We start from the raw sequence: 21,202 nt of genomic DNA on the forward strand, positions 1-21,202 counted from the left end.
ATTAATTATTAAGATACCTTCCGTTACTGTTTTGATTTTTACTTTCTGGGTTTGCAGAACACTTCCTTGAAGCAGCTAGCCAGAATTCTGTTTAGTGAAGGAAGAAAAATGTGTCAAAATTACTTACGTGTCCTGAAGGTCAAAGATCATTCAGAAATTTGGCTTACAGGTTAATTTATTAATTCAGTCATAAATAGTTTCACTTTTAAAATATCTGTTCTCAACTGTTCTTAGGAAGTATAACATTAATGTAGGAAATAAAAATTTAAATATAATGCTTCTTTAGGTTTAGAAATATTGATTTCTGAAACTAAGCCAGTTCAATATTTTTTCCTAGCAATGACCTTGATGCTGCAGTGGAATACCTTGAGCCTCTGCTTATCTCTGGTGCACAGAATCCTGATCAACCTGTCAAAAATATTTCCTTTTTGTTAAGAAAGGTGTCTGAGGAAGGATTAGAGCCAGCTTTGGAAAAATGTAAGTTAATTGCAGTTGTATTTAAATATTCTGACTAGACAGAGGTGTTACAGAAGAGCTGTTACATGTAAAACCTGCCCAGTCAGCATAAATCATGCCAGTAAAGTTTACAAAAGTGCCTTTTCAATCAAAGGTTTTCCTTATTTCCTTTCCTTTTTCCTAATATTTTCTATCATTTGCAGTTGGCGTGATGGCAGAACGACTGGCCAATCAGTTCGGAATTTACAGACCTGTCACAGATCTTTTCCTTCAATATGTCAGTGCAGGCAGAGTGGATGATGCCAGATCTCTACTACAGGTAATGACATAACAAGAGAGGTACAGAAATGCATAGATCTCTTCAAGGGTAAACTGACAAATTATGGAAAAGAGGTGTTGTACAGCATAGGCTAATGCTAGTTTGCTTTTGAATTCTAGCACAAATATCAATATGAGTTAGATTATTTTGTACCATCAGATAGTAGTCTAATGCTAATAGTAGGAGTGGGTGCCAAAGTTAGAAAGCTTTTGTCTTCCAACAGCCTGAAGGAAATGAAGACACGTTGCATGAATTTTCTATCCAAAGCAAATATTTTCATAGTTTTTCATATATTTTCAAGTTTCCTGTTAGACAGCATTGCTTCTTGCAGACAATCTCCTCACATAATTTTCGCTGTGCTGTAAACCTTAATACATCTCTCGTAGCTATACAGTTCACAAAATAGAAGTGGGCAGTATTTGCTTTTTGTAGCCACGGTATTTCACTTTTTTTTTTTTTTTTTTTTTAACTTTATCTAAGCTGTATTCAGTGTTTGTTAAGAAATGAATTCACCTACTGTTCACTTGAATATCACAGATGCATTAAAAGACAAATGCTGGTCTCTCAGCCACAGTATCAGCTAAGTTAACGATCTTCAAGGTGTATGATGTGACTGCTCACAATGTTTTTGCAGAGCTAGACACAGACCATGCTGGAGGCAGAATAAGCTGCAGCTGGTGAGTGCTGGTGTCTCCATCAGGTCAGGCAGCCTCCTCCCTGCAGGCAGCAGTCAAGCAGCCATGCGATCCTGCCAGCCTGCTTGGGGCATGTAGGCTCCCTGCCTCAAACTGGGGCCTGTTACCAGCTCCTGGTAGTGAATATGACTTGATTACCAGTTGCTGAGTTTTCTAATCTGTTACAGAAACGCTTGTGTTTCACATATACCAGAAGCTTTATGATATCCCAAGACTCTTGTTTTGGGGAAAAAAAAAAAAAAAATGCATACTAACAAGTGTGTTCAGTGACTTCGGCTCTAGAGTCAGATGTATTTTGTATATTTCTTCTCTGGAATATTTTTAATAGTTTTGCCGAACTGTTCATCTGAGTGTTAGTTTAAAAGGAGACAATGATTTTAATATAAAATCCTATTTTTTTTATAGCATGAAACATGAAAATGTGAAAAATTCTTGCTAACTTATTCTTGCATTTTCTCTTTGATTAGGAAATTGAAATCCGTTATAATATCCTGCCTTTGTGAAAATAGTGTCCTTTGCATTTTTAAGTAAAAGCTGCATGTTCTCAAAAACAAAACCAACAAAAAACAATGAACAATTTCCATTCTTAGTTTCCTAAAACTTTTTATTACAACAGTGTACAACTGTTGGAATTAAGTTCACAGCTCTATAGCATAGCTGAAATAATGTTGTGTACAACATCTCAGAGGAGAATTTTTATATGTTTCATGTTAAGTGGACATTCACATGTAAGTTTGAGTTAAAACTTCGCAAGACAGTTTTTCCTATAGCATATATGAAATAAAATTTGTGTTAACATTCTTGAATGTTATTGTGGATCAAATATTCTACTAATAGGTAACCAGAAGATGGTAATAATCAAAGTCTACTCTTAGCTTTTCTATTAAAAAGTGGATAGTAAACCACAATCTAAATAAACAATTTCTCTTGTAATAATTTAAAATACTGGTAATACAGACAGCAAATCTTTGCATTCAAAAATATAACTCAGAGTCCGTATAAACTTCCAAGAAACAACATAATCTTTTTTTTTTTTTTTTTCTTTTTACTCTCTGGAGGGACAGTTTTGTATTTTATCAAGTGTTTGATACTTTGGCATGAAAGGGGGCTGTGGAAAACCTTTCCGTGACTAGACTGTCTCTTTCCTCTTACTATACTGATAGTAGGTGAGAATGTCTAAAAATAACATAATGTTGCAAGTTTTTTCCATGAATGCTTTGCCCCTATTTATGAAGATTTTGTCAGAGCACTAGCAGTACATGGATGCGAATACTTTTTTTGTCCGTTTCTCTTACTGAATGAAGCTTCACACCTTTTTACCTGGATCTTAAAGACCTTGTCAAAAATACTACACATACAGTACATTCATAATGGAACAAAGCAAGATTTGTCATTTGCAGATGTCTAAAATACTAATTGAATGTGGTAAATTAATTGTACGTGTATGTCTATATGCACAGTACCTGTCTGCCTGTGCATTCTGGTACCAATAAAATATCTTGCAGCTTATAAAAAGCGCTGTGTACTATTAGAAATGTTAAGACTGGTACCTCTGAGGTGCATAAATGAAAATACTGTCTTGTATGTTTTATTTTGCCCTCATCTAAAGTAAGATAGATTTTTGATTTATCTGTTCTGTCTCAAACTTTTTTTTAAGTTAAGCTTCTCTCTCTCTCTCCCTCAAACACTGTCTATTGCAGTGAAAGCCTTTTATAAAATAGAGAGATTGAAATCAGTCCTTTGTATGCATAAGTGTAGGTAATTATACTTTAAAGAGAACTTGCTTTGTACATTTTAATTTTTATAAAGAAACGAGCAGTTATCTCCCTGACACCTTATTAAATGTATAATTAACCTTATGATCCCTAGCTCACTTGTGAATGCTTGGCAGTATAATTGGAGAGGAATAGTGTTTCTCTTTTTCATTCTTTTGCAGTCCTAAACCTCGTTTTTGTGGTGTGTTGAAGTATTAGTTTAATTCTTTCCCCTTTTGTTTTAAACAAACTTTATACCTACCATTTTAAAAACAATGTTAGCCAAAATGGTGCACAAAATATACTTGTTTCCTGTGTTGTTTTTTTTTAAACTCATGGTCAATTATTTACCTTTCAGATAGTTAATATGTATTAAAATATTTTAAAAGTCTATAATTGGAAATTTTCACCTTAGTCATTTTGTTTTTTGCTAATCTGGTCACAACAGCTGCATTAACTACTTCTTTTTCTTTAGAGGTGTGGTGGATTAGTTGAGGAGAAGAGAACTTTTCTGAATTTCATGGGTAAAGCAGCAACTAAACCTGGACAGGTACAATATTTTTTCATGCTTATCATTGTATATGTAGCATATACATATGTAGTATATACTAGTTAATCATCCTTTGAAATGTTTTGGATCTTGAACTTCACAGTTGACAGCTTTATCAGGTTTCTCAGGGTGGGGAAGAAAGGTTAATTCGCAGAGCTAGTCCCATTTAAAAGAACAGCTTATTTTATGAGGCATAATAGAAAGGAGAATGTAATTAATATTTTTTCTATTATTTCAGTAATTTCCTTTATTTTTGATGTTGTAGTTTATATGCTACAAATATTATGCTTTAAATTTTTATCACTTCACTATCTAGTTTCATATCGCAACCTGAACATATTTATTTTGTTGTCTGCATTGTATGAATACAAATGCAGTGAGAACCTCAGCCCTTCTAGAATGATAAAAGGTGCCTATGTTTACATTAAAAGACTCATCTTGTATTACTTGCTATACTGTTTTGGGCATGTATTGAGTTTGAGCATCTGTTTAGATTACTGGCTTTGTGCTCAATTGCTTTAATTCCAACTACTCTGATTTACGTGCCTGTCCTACTCCTGTCCTTCCCTCTTCTCCTTGCCCCCCTTCTTCTCCCTCAGGTTCCTCAAAGTAATAAACGAAACAAAACAAACAAACAAAAAAGACAAAAACACACACACATTGATTTCTCTTCCATAGAGGGGTAGCATCAGGAGACAGTTAATACAAAAACTAGAATAAATGCTTCTCAAATGAAGGAAAATGCACTTTCTTTTATTTTGCAGAAGTTGCCATTAGATACTCATGGATTAAAAATTCTACTGTAAAAGTGACAATGATAAATACCATCTTTTGGTGTGTGTGAAAGAAATTTAAAAACTTGGAAATTTCTAGCTTTTAGAGCTGAAATTTTAATAACAGAATTTTCTAGTGTGATGTTAGTAACTTCTGTACACTTTTTCTTTAAATTCAAGACTTGAGTTTTTGAAACTGGAGTCAGAGGTTGAGGGAGGGAGACTCCAATTTTAAGCGCATTAGTCAGTGATCTGACTACTTTGAAGCACTGATCATAGCTACCACTGACCTCTAGGTCATTGAAGGCTGCCAAGTAGTTTGAATTCTTCTTCAATTTGGTTGAAATCCTGACATTCTCATTAATATATGGATTGCTTCCTTCAAAAAAGAAACTATTGTATAGTCTCCTTGAATATGGGATTTTAGTCCCTTATTGTGTTCATTTTATTGCCTACCTGATTTCTTTGGCTATTTCTTATTCACATCAGAATTTGGGCAAGAAATATTGTCTTCATTCAGTTGAACAGTCCATTTCTTGTAATCAGTAGTTTGTTTCACTTAAAAGATCTGAAATAATTGTTTGAACTTTATTGATTTTATTTGAAGTTAATGTTCTTTTTTGTCTGTGCTTTAAATCTCATAGGCAAAGAAGATTGAGACACTTCTAGAACTGATTCCTGATCACCTAGATATGGAAACTGCATACCGTTACCTCCTAAAATGTTATGGTAATTTACTCTTCTTAGACTTTTTTTTTTATTTTAAAAAAAATCTTTCAGTGTTCTTAAAGGTCATGGAAACCTTTAGAATAGCAGGATCTACACTGTGCAAGTTGTCACTTTTATTTGGTTTATTTGTGTGGTTTTTTTTGGCTTTGTTTTGTTTACGTTCACTGGATCTGTGTATGGTCCTAGGTGTTAGATTGGAAAAGCAGCTAACAGACCTAAGCCTTGAATCCTTGACAAAGGGAACTGTATTAGTTTAAAGGATACTATTACAAAGAGGCTAAGTATGGGCTTCATGGAATGAAAAAGAATCTCTCCTAACCCATGGAGAGAAACGTTGTAGAAATGAATGGCTCTTAAAATGAATGTAGCTTTTTTTCTGAAACATATAATACATATCTCCATTTTGTATGTGTGTGTTTCAAAATCATAATTAATTCGTTCTATCAGTAGTTTGCAGGGTTCTTACCGTTACTATTGTGGATTCTTTATACTTGTTTTTATTTAGCGGAAGTTGCTTTATTTAGATTTAGCTAAATAGTTGATTTGAAGTGCTAATCAGTTTCTATTGTTGAAGTCAAAGGGAAACAGCTCTAAAAATCAAGTTGCTTATTTAAATACATCTCTTTACAACACTCAATCATGAAAAATGAGGACATATAGCCCCCTCAGCACTTGTTTAGTTGAAAGGTTGCCCTTGAGTCCTTTGTGTTGTGTATTCTAATATGATCCTCCAGTTTTATTACAGGGAGGAAATATAATCCTCTTCACACTTGTAATACAAGTAAAATGATATAATGACAGAAGCCCTTGTGTTCCAATCTATCACAGAGGAGATAAATAGGAATATTTAAATAAAATACTTCAAAAACAAATCTGAAGTATGGAGTTAAAGACATACAGACTTCAGTATATTTGAATCAACCTGTGAAAGTTTTCACGATGTAGTATCTACCTTAAAAGTTCACTTGCTTAGTAATGTTCAAAACAGCAGTCACTGGCAAAATCCTTTAGCTCCATGGTTTCATTCACAGTATGATAGGTTTTCTGACATGTTTTTATTTAAAAAATAAAACAAAAACTTTTATCACCAACACTGGACTTGCCACCTTACAACATCACTGGCTCTTCACTGGCTGTTTGCTGTTGTTACCTCAGTAAAAATTGCATAAGCGAACTGATTCAGCATCTTTAATGTTCTATCCAGCTACATCATCATACAACGATTTTATAAAGAGATTGCACAGAGACTTGCTCGATGATATCTAAAACAGTGGTTAGAGTATTTAACATGGGAAGCTACATAGTAAATGAAGAGATGGTTGCTGTAGTTTCTTTAGGCAGACATAGAGCTGGTTCATAGCAAGTTCTAGAGGAAGCATTCCCTACCATGTACAGTATGTACAGACTTGTACATTTTAATAGCAATGTAGCTATCTCTTCCCCTCACCCCTCATCTTCCTCATCTGATGTTTCCTGTGGTGGCGTGTTTAGTTTCATTTGTCAGTTTGAGATCAACAGTGAAGTATAACTTCACTTCAGGTAACTAGAAGGATGTGCTTTTGTTGTATTCTATCTTAAATAAATGGAAAGTTCACAGTTTCTGTTGGATTTCTAATAAAGCATTGCTTCTTGCAGTTTCTGCAGTAGCCTCCCACATTCAAAAAGTAGCTCAGCCACTTGCCAGATGTGAGTGGGAAGCTTTCTCATGAGAAAGGGATCCAAGCTATCAATTTCTGCATAATTTAAACTCAATTTCTTTAAGAACCATTGTTTTTGTAGCCTATATGGTTGTGAAGATGACATTCCAAAAGTGAAAAAGAAAGAAGCTGAGACAGCATCCCATATTGCAGATGTTTGAGCTTTCCCAAGCAAAAAAAAAATGATACAGTGGCTTTCTTCTTGTTCACAAGATGCTAGGAACTGTACTGCTTCTAGGACCCTGAAGACAATGGGGAAAAATTGTTGGGGGTCATTTCAGTTTCATCCTGATGCTGCTCAAGCAAGGGTCTGAGCAGTAGAAAAGTGCATGGTTAAGTGTAATGGAAAAGGTTAAGCAGTGGAGAAGGAAGAATAGAACAAGACTGCTCTGTTTTTCCCTTCTGCTTCAGAGTAAGGAGAACGATATTCCGCTCTTCTATAGCTAGAAGTGAACAGGGCTTTAGATAAATAAAGAATGGGTTTGTTAGAACCCATTGTGATGGTGTCATTTATGGAATATCCAGCAAAATGTAACTGGATACCTGTGCAGTTAACGTTTGTAATACTGTTAGTGGGTCAGCAAAAAATTTCTCCTGCTCTTTAGGATTAAACTAATTTCTGTTATGGTCTAAAATAAGCATCTGACCTTTGTTTTGTTTGTTCCTTTAGGTTACACATTTGACATAGCCAACACCTATAACCAGAATAGTATTTTGTCATTACTTAATGAAATTCTGTTCAAGAGTTCTCACAAGCTGAACATCTGTGGCTTTCGGTTTAGCTTTTGTTTGTATTTTGCATCATTTGCCTCAGAAAGAGGCATATAACTTGGCATCTCATATCTTGGAGTGGTGTTCTCATTGTGCAAGCAGCTCTGTCCCTAGTGGTCCCAGAATATTCTCAAAGGAAATGATCATCCAAGCCTCAAATGAAAGGGAAAGCTGGAATGGCTGGAAGTTCTCTTCTCTTCTGGTGTGAACTGTCAGTAGGATATGAAGAATATCCAGAACATGTAGAATTACAGAATCACAGAATGGTTTGGGTCGGAAGGGACCTTAAAGACCACCCAGTTCCAACCACCATGTCATGGCAGGAACACCTCTCACCACACCAGGCTGCCCAAAGCCCTATCCAGCCTGGCCTTGAACACCTCCAGGGATGAATGGAGCATCCACAGCTTTTCAATGTCTGATCTAAGTCTCCTCTCTTTTAGTTTAAAGCCATTACCCGTTGTCCTGTCACTACGCTCCCTGACAAAGAGTCCCTCCCCAGCTGTGCTGTAGGCCCCTTTAGGTACTGGAAGGCCGCTGTAGAGTCTCCCTGGAAGCCTTCTCTTCTCCAGCCTGAAGAATCCCAACTCCCTCAGCCTGTCTGCCTGTGGCCCCCCTCTGGGCTTGTTCTAATACTTACCTGTCCTTTTTGTGCTGGAGCCCCAGAGCTGAACGCAGGGCTCCAGGTGGGGTCTCACAAGAGCAGAGTAGAGGGGGAGAATCCCTTCCCTCACCCTGCTGGCCATGCTGCTTTTGCTGCAGCCCAGGATATGGTTGGCTTTCTGGGCTGCAAGTGCACATTGCTGGCTTGTTTTGAGCTTCTCAATATTATTACAGAATATTGTATACTAAAATATTTAATATGCCTTGGGAAGTGGAAGGGAATGAGTAATGTCATGGAAACAGATGAAACAAGGAGCATTTAACTATTGGGGATTTTGTTTTTGATTTTTATTTTTATTTTTCTCAGAATTAGATGGGGATGTTGCATCCGTAAAGGCTGTGTATGAGAAATCAAAAGAAAAGAATATACAGCTTCATGACTTATCCCTGAAATCTTTAGCAGTTTTTCTGAAGAAAGCAGGAGAGCCGGTCCCTTTCACTGAACCCCCTGTGAGTATTACCTAATTAAGAAATAGATCTGCGGAATTGTGTATGTTTGTTAATAAAACAAATTGCATGAATAATTACACAGGGATTAAATCTCTGCAGAAGCTCCTCAAAGGAGGCCATGTAGGAAGTACAGAGTGTTGTAGGAGCTATAGTAATCCTGCATTGGATTTGACTTGGGGAAATAAAACTCTTGGGACTTACTGTGTTTAAATTACACAACCCTTATCAGGCACTCATCTACAGGTGTATGTTTATCAAATGTCCTTGGGGCATTTAAGTGCTTGAACTTTAAAAGGCTTATAGAAAGTGTGTTTTGTTAACAGTTAATGGGTTTTAGTTTTTGTTAATTACTAGCTTTATATCTAATACAAGTTGCTATTTTGCTATGACGGGATTTTAGAACTGCAGGAATTATTTTTCTAGCTTTACTTCTAGTTGCCTTGCCAAAAGATACATGCAACTGTGCAAATGTATCTTATTTGAGGGTGACAGGTGGCATGACACTACATCTGTCAAGACTGCAAATACTTCTTTCACATCATTCCTTTGACTAATAGTCTACTAGTATCATTTCAGCAAAACATTCTTTAAATAAAGACTTACTATATTTTCTCTCTAACCAAAATTTTATTGCTATCTGCTAGCCACATATCATAAAATTAGTGTTTTTCTATAGTTTTCTGAAGACATAATTAAATTTTACTTTCTCCATCCTGATCCATAATAAATATGGTTCTTTTTCTCATTTTACAAAAAATCAGAGGAAAAAAAATGGCTCAAAATGTTTGTTTTAGCCTGTTAACAGCTTCAGAGATTTTTCTACAACTTTAACTTAATTTTAGAAGTAAATTTTTATTTAGGTATGTAAATATAAAACCTAGAGTGTCTGTTTCTTGCATGTAGTTAGTGAAAATAAGTGTTTATTTCAAAGTCACTGAAATGATTCAGCTTCTGATTTTCCTGCTCATTTTTCTCTGATGCAGCTTGGTGTTTAAAAGCATCTTAGAATTTTTGACACAATTGCAGATTGCAGTTAAAAAGTATTTTCATTTTTAAAGTGAAATTGATTATATTATTGCATTATGTAATAGAAGCTTCATTATGCATTTTTGGCAAGGTTTTCCTTCTCCTTTTATTCTCTCTCCTTGGTATTTCTCTTAATTATACAGGCTTCAATACAGATCTAGTTTTATGACAGAGAATAATGGATTTTGCTTTTGTCAGGACGTAAGACTTTGTTCAGAATTAGTAACTTTTTCAGTTCTAACAACGTTGAACTTGTTTATTCCACTCTGTTTTATAGGAGACGTTCAAATTCTATATGGAAAAATGGAGGAAAAGAAGATCAGAAACATTATGAACAGACGTTTTATGTTTTAGTTGTTTATGAAATTAAGTATTACATTCAATAAAAAATTAAAAAAGCATGTTGTTCTGTGTAATTTTTAATATAAATACTGTGGTAAAACAGCACTTTCCATAGCTGTAGCTGGTGGAAACTCATAGGCTTTTCTTATGTTAAAATTGCTAATGAAATATCACGATGTCACTTTCTAGGCTATTTCTGTTTTGATGTATGATCTGCTTTAACTAGAACTGTACTTCAGCTCCTGTTAATTCACCAAATATATGTATATTGAGAAAGTTGCTAGAGGGGTGTGCAACTGTAACTTCAGCAAACTGCATTATTTTTTGTTGTTGTTTGCCAGGTCAGTGTGCTTTGGCATGAAAGTAGAAGGGTAAGGAACAGGATTCATCTGTACCTATAAAAAAAAAAAATAAAATAAACACATCTTTTTTTTTTTAGATTCTCCTAAATGTACGTCTTTTGTGTAATGTATCTTGTTATGGGATTCAATGGTATAAAGACAAAATACACCTTTTAATCTAGCTTGTGCGTTGTAGTTTTACTGTATCTATCATTCATTCTCATAACTTTTAGTAAAATGTTACTTTTAAGTAACATTTCTAATTAGTTAACTAATGTATTTAAAAATACACAGAAAACTCCTGTGAGGAATGAGGCATAACTAACCCTGTGTTGCAGAGAATGTTCAAGTTTATTTAAAAAACAAACAAAAAACTGTACGCATCCTATCTGTGTCCACTAAAATGTCAGCGTGGTTTTACGATGTCTTTCAATACTTTGCTTGTGCATGCTATGGAGACGTGGTGCATTGATGGTGCTGGGTTGACTTGTTGGGTTTTGTTTGGTTGTTTTTTTGCTGCTGGGGGGTGATGTCTGGTTTTTGAATTCACCACAGAATATAATCCTTTCGAAGATATTACAGTAATCTAGAATGGGGTGGTAAGAGACGAAAAGTCTTGAAAAGCATCTTGTCAGGAACGTGGGTGGGTTATGTGGGAAGCAGACCGTACCTGAGTGGTTCTAGCCATCTGGCACCCTTTGTTCCTATATTGTCAGAAGGCATTAACATTTGAGGTTTTATTCATAGCCTAGCGGTTTCATGCCCTCTCTGAAAGCAAGCCCAGGCAGTGTTCATCTTACTTCATTTCAAAACCAGAGATGCAGCTTTTTCTAAAGCCGCAGCCACATTACACGCGTTTCAGTGTAATAGCAGCATAATTGAAGACTGCGTCAGCTAGTTTGCGGCCCTTCCTCTAGTGCCACAGCTCTTGTTTTTAGAGGTCATCTCACGCCCTTCTCTGTTTCACAGCAGTGGCTGTGTTCCTGTAAGTGGGGTCAGACTGAGCGTAACTCGAGGCAGCGAGGCCTGCGCGTGCTCGCTGAGGTAGCGCAGGGCCTCAGGAAGGGGAGGACTTCAAGCACGCGCCGCGTCGACGCAGCAGCCGAGGTCTGTAGACCTGAGTTAACTGTGCTGACGAGGAGCTAGGATCCCATGTGTCATCAGGTCTTCTGCCCACTAGGCTGGGTGCTGTTTGTAGTCAGGTTCTGCAGCCTTCGTTATTCGGTGCTGATGCTGGCAGAAGGCGTCTGCTGCCTGCTGGCAGTGCCCACGCCTGATGTCTGACCCTGCGAGGTGCTAGTCAGTGTCTGCATGTTTTACACCTACCCTGCTTGGCTGAACTCCTACAGATTAATGCCCTGAAATTTTGTAGATGCAATTTGGAAAGTAAATTTGATAGTCTGAAACCGGTAACATTAATTACATCATTCTTGGCTCTGAAATTGCATTTTGAGGGACCTCAGGGGATGCACTGGGCTGAATGAGCCCACTGCTGAAAGGATCAAACAGCGGGGAGGCACTGCCAGAGCACAAGACCAAATGGTACCAGGGTTTTGTGGCAGCAATGACTGGCAATAGGTGGTAGTACATGCTGACCACCTGGGATTGTGTTGTGCAATAGCCTTGGCCATGTGTTGTGGGAGGGCAGACATCATTCAAAGGATAGGCAAAGCCTGCTGTTGTGTGGTAATGCTTCTGACTTTTCTGTTCCAGTAAACGTTTCCAGTACAACTAAAGAATGATTGCACAGAGGACTAGAGTCACTCCTGTCTTTAAAATGTGGGACAGTGAGGGATTGGTGCCACCCTGGGACACGGTCACTTCGGTCTGAAACGATGTTTTACTGGGAAGGTTTCTGCAGAATCGGCATTTGTGCCATCTCGTCTAGAATACGCTTGAAATATTTCTTGTGAATCGGTGTGCTGTAAGACTCTGCCATTTCAAGCATGAAGAGCTGAGTTTAGAAGGTTTGTTTTTTCTTCACCAAATAGGTAGGCAGCCTCACTATTTCTTTCTTCGTATTCAAGGAAGGAAACCTGTGAGATGACAAAATGCAGAATGGCAGTCCTGCAAACTTGTCAGGGTGACTTATTAGACCAGTTACAAAACTTCCTCTGTCATACTGACCGTAGCACTTATCCCTTTCAAGCAGAAAAGAAGTATTTGCCACTGGGTAACTGGAGTTGGACAGGTTTTGGAGCAGGTGTGGTGGCTGGGAGGTGGGAGCGCGCTTCTCTGTGGGGCTCCCTGGGGAGCTGGGAGCGTGCTGACGTGAACCGACCCGACACGTTACTGGAGAAGGCAAGCTGTGCGAGCACGTACGTGTTTGCATACCAGCACGTCCTGACTGGGGCTGAGAGGACTGGGAAAAGCTTGCTGCTTGAATTGAGATAGCTTCGCGTTGCTCCTGTGCCACGTTAGGGGGTTGCCTTCCTCCACCTTCCCTTGAGACCGGGCAGGAGGAGGCTGCTTCTTGTTGGTTTGTTGTTTTATTAAGCTCAGCATGGAAAAAGTTTCTCTGTTAACTACTAGTACAGTCGTTTTAAAGCACAATAATTATATGCTGTAGTTCTATCCTTATCTACTGAACGAGTTTGTTCAACTTGCTGTCTCCCAAGACCCTTTTCTACAGAAAGAAACGGAGCTTGGTAGGTTAGTAGCTGTCTCTAGACTCTCGTAATGTGTACCCACTGTTGAAAATTGAGTAGCTGAAGGCATTGCATCTTTGGCAGCAGCAGCTCAAAAGGTTTTTATAGATCGAGTGCCTGAGTCAGCAGGAATCCATCTGCAGTTTATAGTAAGAAGGTAGGATTGTAGCAGTGATGGTAGGTGCACCAAGTGCACATACTGACAGAGAAATAGTCTGGAAACATGTTCACCAGAGCAGCACTGTCTTTATTGCTTTTCTTAAAGGTGTGATACTTCCAGACACTCCAGGAACATAGCTTAGGAGGAAGTGACAGGAGTGATGAACGCGACCAGGAGGTTTTGCTGTTCAGTGATTGTTGTGAGAGATCTGTCAGCATCTAGAAGGAAAGGCCAGTTTCCAGCACCAGCATATTGTTGCAGTAAAGGTGAAAAAGTGAGCAGGTAAGAGAAAGCTGGTCTGCCATTGATTTTAGCCTTTTTAGTAAAGATTTCTCTGCTTCTCTTAAAATTGTTCTCATAATTTCTGTGTAAAGTCAGTACAAAAAGAGATTATTCTTCCAGACTGGTTACAGCTTCTGGTGTCTTGCCAGTGCTTTTGGGAATCGATAACCAGAGGAAACCTAATCTCCTTTGAAGTTAGTAGCTCCAACTGGGACCGCAATTTAATCCAAGGACGTCTTTCAAAGTATGAGCGTGCAGATCCTCAGCTACACACCCAAAGTTCTGGGTTTTCCATTAGGTATAGAAGTAAGAGCAAATATGGATGGTTGCAGTTCGAGTTTTCAGTGTTTCCTCTAATTACAAAAATGAGATGATAAAAACTGTCTTACACAGTACCTGCTGTAGATAAGAGTTCCACACTGCACTGCTTTTAGATAAAACTATTAATGCAAGGCTTCTCTTTGATGCTCTTCACCCTCTATACTATAATTGGCTAATGCTTCGCAGTTTCTCATGTGATGATAATCCTTGTAACACTGTAGTAAAGCAGTGGTATCTATAGAATTGCAGTTATCTGCAGCGGTAGTTGTTGAAACACTAGAAACACTTCCTACATAAAACAAAACTAAATCAAACCATTGCCCTTGTTATTTGCACGGTTTCTTGGGATTTCCCTCTGATTAGCTTAGGTAACAGCTCGAATAGTTCATGTGGGGAGGTTAGCTTAACTGTAAATCATCCTTAGCTATCATCAATTTTTAGGGCCTTCAGAATGCTCTGTAAATAAAATTACACTCTAAAAATCTGAAATGGGATAGAAAGTGTGTGCTCATTGGAAAATCCATTACGAGCCATAGATCTGCAAGCTTTGCTTAAACAAGGCTTTTGCTTTCCTTCGTGATTTTGTTGACTTAGCCTGTATTTCAAACATTAATGTTCAGAGAGAGAGCTGGTAATATCACAAGTCGCAGATGATTACCTGTTCAACATTCCATGGAGAGGAAAAAAAAAGCCCTGATCTAGCTGGATATATGTGTGTGTACAGTGTTAAATTCATTAAGAAAAAAAAAAAATCAATTTCATCTTTTCCTTTATGGTTTTAATGACATCCATATTTTTCATCTATAGCACCTATAAAATATTGAGCTCCAAATTGTTTTTATGCCTAGGAATGCAATTTCTGCATCTGAGTGTCTTTTTCACTGTCATCAATAACATAAATTTGTCTAAATTCAGCAAGTAAAAACAAGGTTGAAAACTATGTTTTATACCACTAGCTGCAGGGGGCATAAAATTACGGTAATTTGTGGCTTTACTATTGTCAGTCATGTACACGGGGTTTTTCAGTGGAAATTTATCATGCGCCCGGCACTGAATGTGTACTACAAAGCTGCAATGCGATTTTTGATGTAAAAGGACTGAGAAATTCCCTCTGAAGTATACGAAGCTAAATATTCATTCACCTTTCTTTTGTCTACCTTTTGGAAGGGAAAAATCTGAAGCATGCATGTCCAAAGCATTTGGCAGTGTTGAGCTCCGCTGTAACCAGAAAGCCTGCTGTTGTAGGTAGCAGTAACACTTGGCCAAAAGGCTTTTATTTATTTTATTATTAGTATTTTTTTACAAGATTGGTCATAGGAGATGGGGGCTCACCAGGGAGGTAGGGAAGCGGCTGTAACCTGTGATGCGCGCCCAGAGTTACCACAGGGGTGGTGGGACAGTGCCACGGCAGCTCAACAGGGGATGGCAACTCGTGTCTGTATTGCTGGGGACTATGGGGCAAAGAGTTTGTATTCAGTGATGGTTTTAAGGGTGTGCTAAACCCACAGAGCAGTCCCACCTGGAAATCTGGGTGTCAGCTCGTTAGGACAGCCCGTGTCCTGGTTTGCAGAGTTTGAGCGGCACGTTTTATTGTTGGCTCTTCGCACTGTTTTCTGGCTTTCTGCCTTCCTTCAGCTAGTTGAAGCAGTGCCACAAAGCGATTAGCTATTTTAAGAGCGAGAGGTAAATGATGCGGGTGTTTGTTGGAAAGCGGTTCTTTCAGGGCACCCCTTAGCATCGTGATTTGCGTGGTGGGAGGGCAGGTGTTTGCCTTGATCCCGTGTCAGGGAGGAGCTGCTGGCTTAGGCTGGAATGGCAGATAGAGGTGCTACGTTTCGATCTCCTGCCTTTCTTGGTGAAACATGACATCTTCCCTGTCATAAAAGTTTCTGTAGTTGTTTGCTAAACTTCCTCCAGCCCCCAGTAAGTGAAAGTGAGCAAAGATAATGTCTCGAGGAATGACGCTGTGAACTGGTGCCTTGTATTAGCATCGCAAGGCACTGGCAGTTCATTGAAAGTGACCTGTTCTCTGCTTCATGCTTCTGCCTACTTGTGAATTTCATAGATTTCCAGTTGCAGTGCATTTGCTTGAAAACCCAGTGCAGTAGCAGCCGATGACTGTATTGTGGGCTTACTTGCTCACGTACAACACACTTTTTTTGATGCAAGTGGTTTCTTTTTTTCCTCACCATGTGAATTCTGGCCAACATTTAACCTATTCCTTAAATGTGAGAAATGTCAGTGAAGCAGAAGTGGTACTGACACATGCTTAGTAATGTTAGCAAAATATGAGTGACTCTGATTAGATGCTTTAAAAGGAGCAAAAAATCCAAATGTGTTGTTGAAGGTAGACGCTTGTTCTGGAGCCGTGAGGCGAAGATTGAGGGGGCAGTCTGTAAAATTGCAGTTTCTTGGCACTGGAAACATTAAATGTATTGAGTTGGGACCACGAAAGTACAATATTCCCAACAGATTTTTCAATTTGAAATAAAACCATGTTTGATTTAATGAGAAAATGATCAATAATTAGTTTTATAATTAATTACATAAATTGGCAACAACATTTTCATAAGTGATGGATCTGAACTGCTTTCTGAATATTCCTTGGGGAAAAAAAAAGAGCTGTCCACCTGCATTTTATTTGAGTATATATACAGACAGATATGTAATCTAATCATATGGGTATCTCTACGTGTATATATATGATTACAACACACGCAGCTCCACACATGCTTTTTAAAGCTCATCAGTTCTTAAAAGGGTTAAGCAGTTTTAAAATTGCCTCAACCCACTGCTTAAACATTGTTGCCTTAATTAATAGCTGCTAACATATGAAGGGCTTGTCTTGGCTCTCAGAGGGGGGAAAAAAGCAGCGTGCCACAGAGCTCCATGTACACTGCTTCTTGTCTACTGCCATTAAAATTAATCATCGTAGCTAAAGCCGGGAAGGTTTGTTATTTCTGGTCCAAGTGGACATACCAATACCTGTAATTTCTTACTGATAGGTTCTCCCTGCGTAGCATGTTGTCTGATTTTTTTTTTTTAAGGCATTTTGTAGTTCTCTTTTTTTTTGATAGTTGGTGGTGGTTTAAATAAAAATGGATGGCTATTGATACTTGTTACTGATTTAGCATTTCTGAATGCCTTTTGCAATGAACAAATAAGGGATGAAACTTTCAACAGCTACTTATTAATTTAGCTTAGGCAGACTGAAAGCTAGTCCTTTCCAAATGACGAGTTAGAAGTATTTTGGAGGACTGCCACAACCCAGGAGCCAACATGCAAAGCAGTGCTTCCATAACCTGCTTTGCAGTGCTAAGAAAGATCGTCCAATTTGCCAGCTGGAGAGGCTGCACAAACTTGGAGAGGAGGTGGGGGAAGAACTTCCCACCTCTCCTGCTGTTACTGAAAGTTACTTAAAATATTTTAAGTAATAAACCCATTGTTATTATCTGTCTCTTTACAGAGAAGACAACACCTCTAGTACACAGAGGTGTTGTACCAATGCATGAGTTCTGTTGTCCACATGCGGGTTTATTTTTATGACATCCTTACAACCAACACAGATTTCTTTGTTTTATTCTGAATTTGAGGTGCGTTCCTGCCAGCATTTGATGCTCCCACTCACACTTATGATGTGTGTGTAGACTGAAACCCAGTGGCCTGCTGTGATCAGGTCATGCACTGGGCAATTCAAGAGCACTTGGGCAAGCAACTTGGGATCTGTCACCAATGCGATGCGGTGTCACTTCGACGTTGGGTTTGTGTTGACTCAGTTGCCTTCAGCTGCAGGAGCCACGACACAGAGCTGAGGAGACCTCTTCAAGCCTATCCCCGGAGGATGCAGGAGAGCAGAGCTGGCAGCAGGGGAGGCCTTGGAGCTGTGGCATCGCCGGGCTGGCAGGTAGCGCGCTCTTTGGATGTGAAAACTGACTCACCGTGTTTCTTGGGATGTAGCAAGCTAAATGTCATCGTGTGAGGAACAGATAGTGCTGTGAGTTTAGTGTATGGTTTTGCTTGTGATCTGTAGTCTCTGTGTTGAGATTGTTGCAGACTGCTTGAGTTTTGGTTTTCCTGACACAGGAAGCATAGGGAGGGGGACACGCAGCTTCTACTGACATAAGGGAATCTAAGGAAAAAGAATGGCTACCCTGAAATTTGGGAAGCAAACTGCTGAAATTATGGCATTCAGCCTTTGTTAGAACTCTCAGGAAGATTTCCATCCCTCACTAACCACTTGTTCTTGCAACAGCTCTGCTGTTGAAGTGTGAAACCTTTTCTGCACGCAACTAGTGTGGAGCAGGACAGGAACACAGGCCAAAGCCTACGGCGTAATCTTCGCCCCCGGAGAGGCGCATAATTCCCCTAAACCTGTAGCGTTTTTCAACTCCTGGGAGTGCGAGTGGGGCAGGTTGTGTGTCACCCGCCCACTCTTCCCATTGCTCTTCCCTGTACACAGCCCCACGGCATGCTATTGTTAGATATGAATGCTAATTGCTGGTATTTCAAGGCTCCTATCTTCTTATTGCTAAAGCCTGTAACAATAATCACAGCCTACATTCCCCATCTGTAGGCATCAAGGAAACAAGATATGATCACAGGCAGTGTGCTGAAGTAATTGTAGTATATAGAATATGAGCTTTTTCTGTGTAAACACAGGCCTGGCCACATCCTATGATAGCTCTTCCTACACTCCATAAGATGGCTGTTCCCAGGCTCACAACTCACGTCCCCATTATGTATATATCTACCCTTGTCATAACACCACCTCTGAAACACTCACACCGTTTGGTCCTGCTGCATAATGTTAAGAGGGTGGAATTTTAAATTGAAAAAGGCTGTTTAAGTAATGTCAGCAGCCTGACTAATTTCACAAAAGGAAGGAAATTCAAAGTTAAGGCTATGGTATATTCTTATCTAGATGCCTGAAGATTTCTGTGCATGACAATATGCCCCTAAAATTCAGAGCTGTCCCTTATGTCTTTAATTTCTCCCATTGTGTCTCTCCTTTTTTTTTATTAAACATCAAAGTGAATTCACAACAGAGAGTCAGCCTAGAATTTAATCCTCTAAATACCTTGAAAATAGAGGTTTAGACTAGAAGTACCAATATATACCCTTAAAACTTCAGTGTAATATAAAAGAGATTCTAATCACAACAGATCATTACAAAGAAGAGTAAACCACTTTAAAAAATTAAGTGTCTTAAATATAATAAAAAGGAATAATTAAGAATCAAACAGGAAGCTGCTACTCTGACAATTTAATGATGCTGAATTGGACTGAAAGAATTGGCTTTGCCATTAAAAGGGAATGAAAATCTGATAATTTCAAAATGGCACTAGGATAAGATCAAGCATATTCTTCCAAATCAAATGCAGCAGAACCAGGAAGAAATGGTTGAATTCACCTCAGAAAAACCTTGAAGTGCTTTGGACTCCTGCTGCTGCCTGAGGCTGAATCTCTTATTTTATCAGACCTGCTTAACATCTTTAGACTGGGGTCTTCCTGGGAATTTATTACCCCGTGGATCCCGTGGAAAGCAATGTGGCAACCCTGCTTGCCAAATGGAAATAATTCAACATTGATGTTCTTTCATTTTAATTTCTTTAAAGAATAAATAAAAGAGGATTTACATAAGTATTCCATATCCATAGTCCATAGCACTAGGAGTTTTCCACTGTGTGCAACGTATCTGTTCTACTTCCATTTAATGATGTGCTTTTCTTTTTTGATGCATATAATCACAGAGATATGCAACCAAATGTTTAAAATCAAGCTAATCTTATAAAATATTTTTAACAACTGTACATCTAATTTGCACTTGTACTTACTGTGGCTGTGTGTGGATTACAGCTATCTATTTACTATTATGAATTTTCTGAGCATTTGTGTCTTATGGATGAACTTAAGAAGGTACATAAGTACAAGCATTTCAGAGGTTGCACCATTAGATTTTTAATTATTGGGTGGGCAGTTCTGGTATTTTCTACCTGTGAATCTTAGGAACCAAAACTGGCAAATTGCTATGTCTAGTAATATCACAGAGAAGGATGTGATTAATAATCACTTAGCGTGTATTTATACTGTAAAATATAGATCCAAAAAGGTAAGAAAAATTATCTGTTAAAAAAAAAAAATGCTTTCTCACTGTATAGATTACTTTGGGCATCAACAGCATCTAACTGGAACAAAAAGGCAAAGTCTTTAAACACATAAGCAATTAGAAACAACACAGAATAACTAATACTGGTGTTTTTCATCCATGCGTGTTTTCCCAAAACTTCAGTGAAAATTTTTATGTTGCTTTCCTCTGTTTTCCTTCTTATGAGTGGTGAATGCAGAGTATGTGCTGCAGGAAGTAGTGTTTTGTGTGTGCTGATCCTTAGAGCTCTTCTGGTTAAGTATGTGATTGCCATGCATTCAAAGATTGTGACCTAGAACATCAGCTATTACAATGTGGAATCGGTCCTTTTAAATTGGCAACTCATAGCTCAGAATATTTTAAGGTGCAGCTAGTGCATATAGGTGTCACACATAAAACTGTACAACAAACAAATTAAAAAAAAAAAAAAAAAGGAAAAACCACCATGTTAAAGTCTGAATTTTTCACGGTTTGTCTGAATGGAGGAGCACAACCTGGCTTCCAACTCCTGGTGTTCTGCTGCCATCCTGTGGCGAACCGGACTCGCTTCGTACAGCGGAACTCAGCAGGGATCTTCTCTCTCAGTGCCTTCGCAAGGGTTACCAAAAGTAAACTTTGGGCTTGCCATGTTTTCTTGCAAGGGATGTTGTAGCCTGCTGCCCCATCTGCTTGTCTTACTGTTACCAGTCTTGGTTTGATTTTTGCTTGATGAATCTTAATGATAAGTAGTATAAAAGCAGGAAAACAATAATATTGCCACCAAGGATGAGATAGCTTACATAGAGAGGCTGTGAATCCAGGCCCATAGACTTAATTACCTGTAACCACAGATACAAAAAATTAGGAACTGATTTTTTTTTTCTAGTTAATTACCACGATTTTTATTAGAGAGTGACTTACAAGTTTTCCTGGAATGTGAAGAGTAACGTTTCCAACAGTCATTTCATATTTGGCTTCGGTGAACTGAATTTGCATCATGCCTTGGAAATTCCATCTTAGAAAAGACACTTTAGAAACCCAAAATGGAACTGGAAAAAAAAGTCAGAAAAAATCATATAAATAAGCAAATTCCTGTCTTGC

At 38.3% G+C, this 21,202-nt stretch overlaps 2 protein-coding genes across 3 annotated transcripts in view; one reads left to right on the forward strand and one right to left on the reverse strand.

Annotated features, from left to right (window-relative positions):
- Positions 1 to 10,354, forward strand: part of LRPPRC (leucine rich pentatricopeptide repeat containing) — a gene marked incomplete at its 5' end in the record, with an annotated part of 90,920 nt that extends 80,566 nt beyond the window's left edge. For both annotated transcript variants that reach the window (XM_084512796.1, XM_084512795.1), the window contains 6 exons: positions 338 to 477; positions 660 to 775; positions 3,700 to 3,774; positions 5,192 to 5,276; positions 8,715 to 8,857; positions 10,161 to 10,354. In XM_084512796.1, the coding sequence (XP_084368922.1) occupies positions 338 to 477; positions 660 to 775; positions 3,700 to 3,774; positions 5,192 to 5,276; positions 8,715 to 8,857; positions 10,161 to 10,217 (616 nt within the window). In that variant the 3' untranslated portion in view covers positions 10,218 to 10,354. The remainder of the gene's footprint in view (positions 1 to 337; positions 478 to 659; positions 776 to 3,699; positions 3,775 to 5,191; positions 5,277 to 8,714; positions 8,858 to 10,160) is intronic.
- Positions 10,355 to 17,872: 7,518 nt separating this feature from the next.
- The window catches only part of DYNC2LI1 (dynein cytoplasmic 2 light intermediate chain 1), a 55,447-nt gene continuing 52,117 nt past the window's right edge, over positions 17,873 to 21,202 (reverse strand). Inside the window, exons 23-24 of the mRNA XM_084514648.1 lie at positions 21,023 to 21,150; positions 17,873 to 20,940 (exon numbers count right to left, since the gene is read on the reverse strand). Coding sequence (XP_084370774.1) covers positions 20,803 to 20,940; positions 21,023 to 21,150 — 266 coding nt within the window. The 3' untranslated portion in view covers positions 17,873 to 20,802. The remainder of the gene's footprint in view (positions 20,941 to 21,022; positions 21,151 to 21,202) is intronic.

Source organism: Aythya ferina, assembly GCF_964211825.1.
Source record: "Aythya ferina genome assembly, chromosome: 3".
NCBI lineage: Eukaryota > Metazoa > Chordata > Aves > Anseriformes > Anatidae > Aythya > Aythya ferina.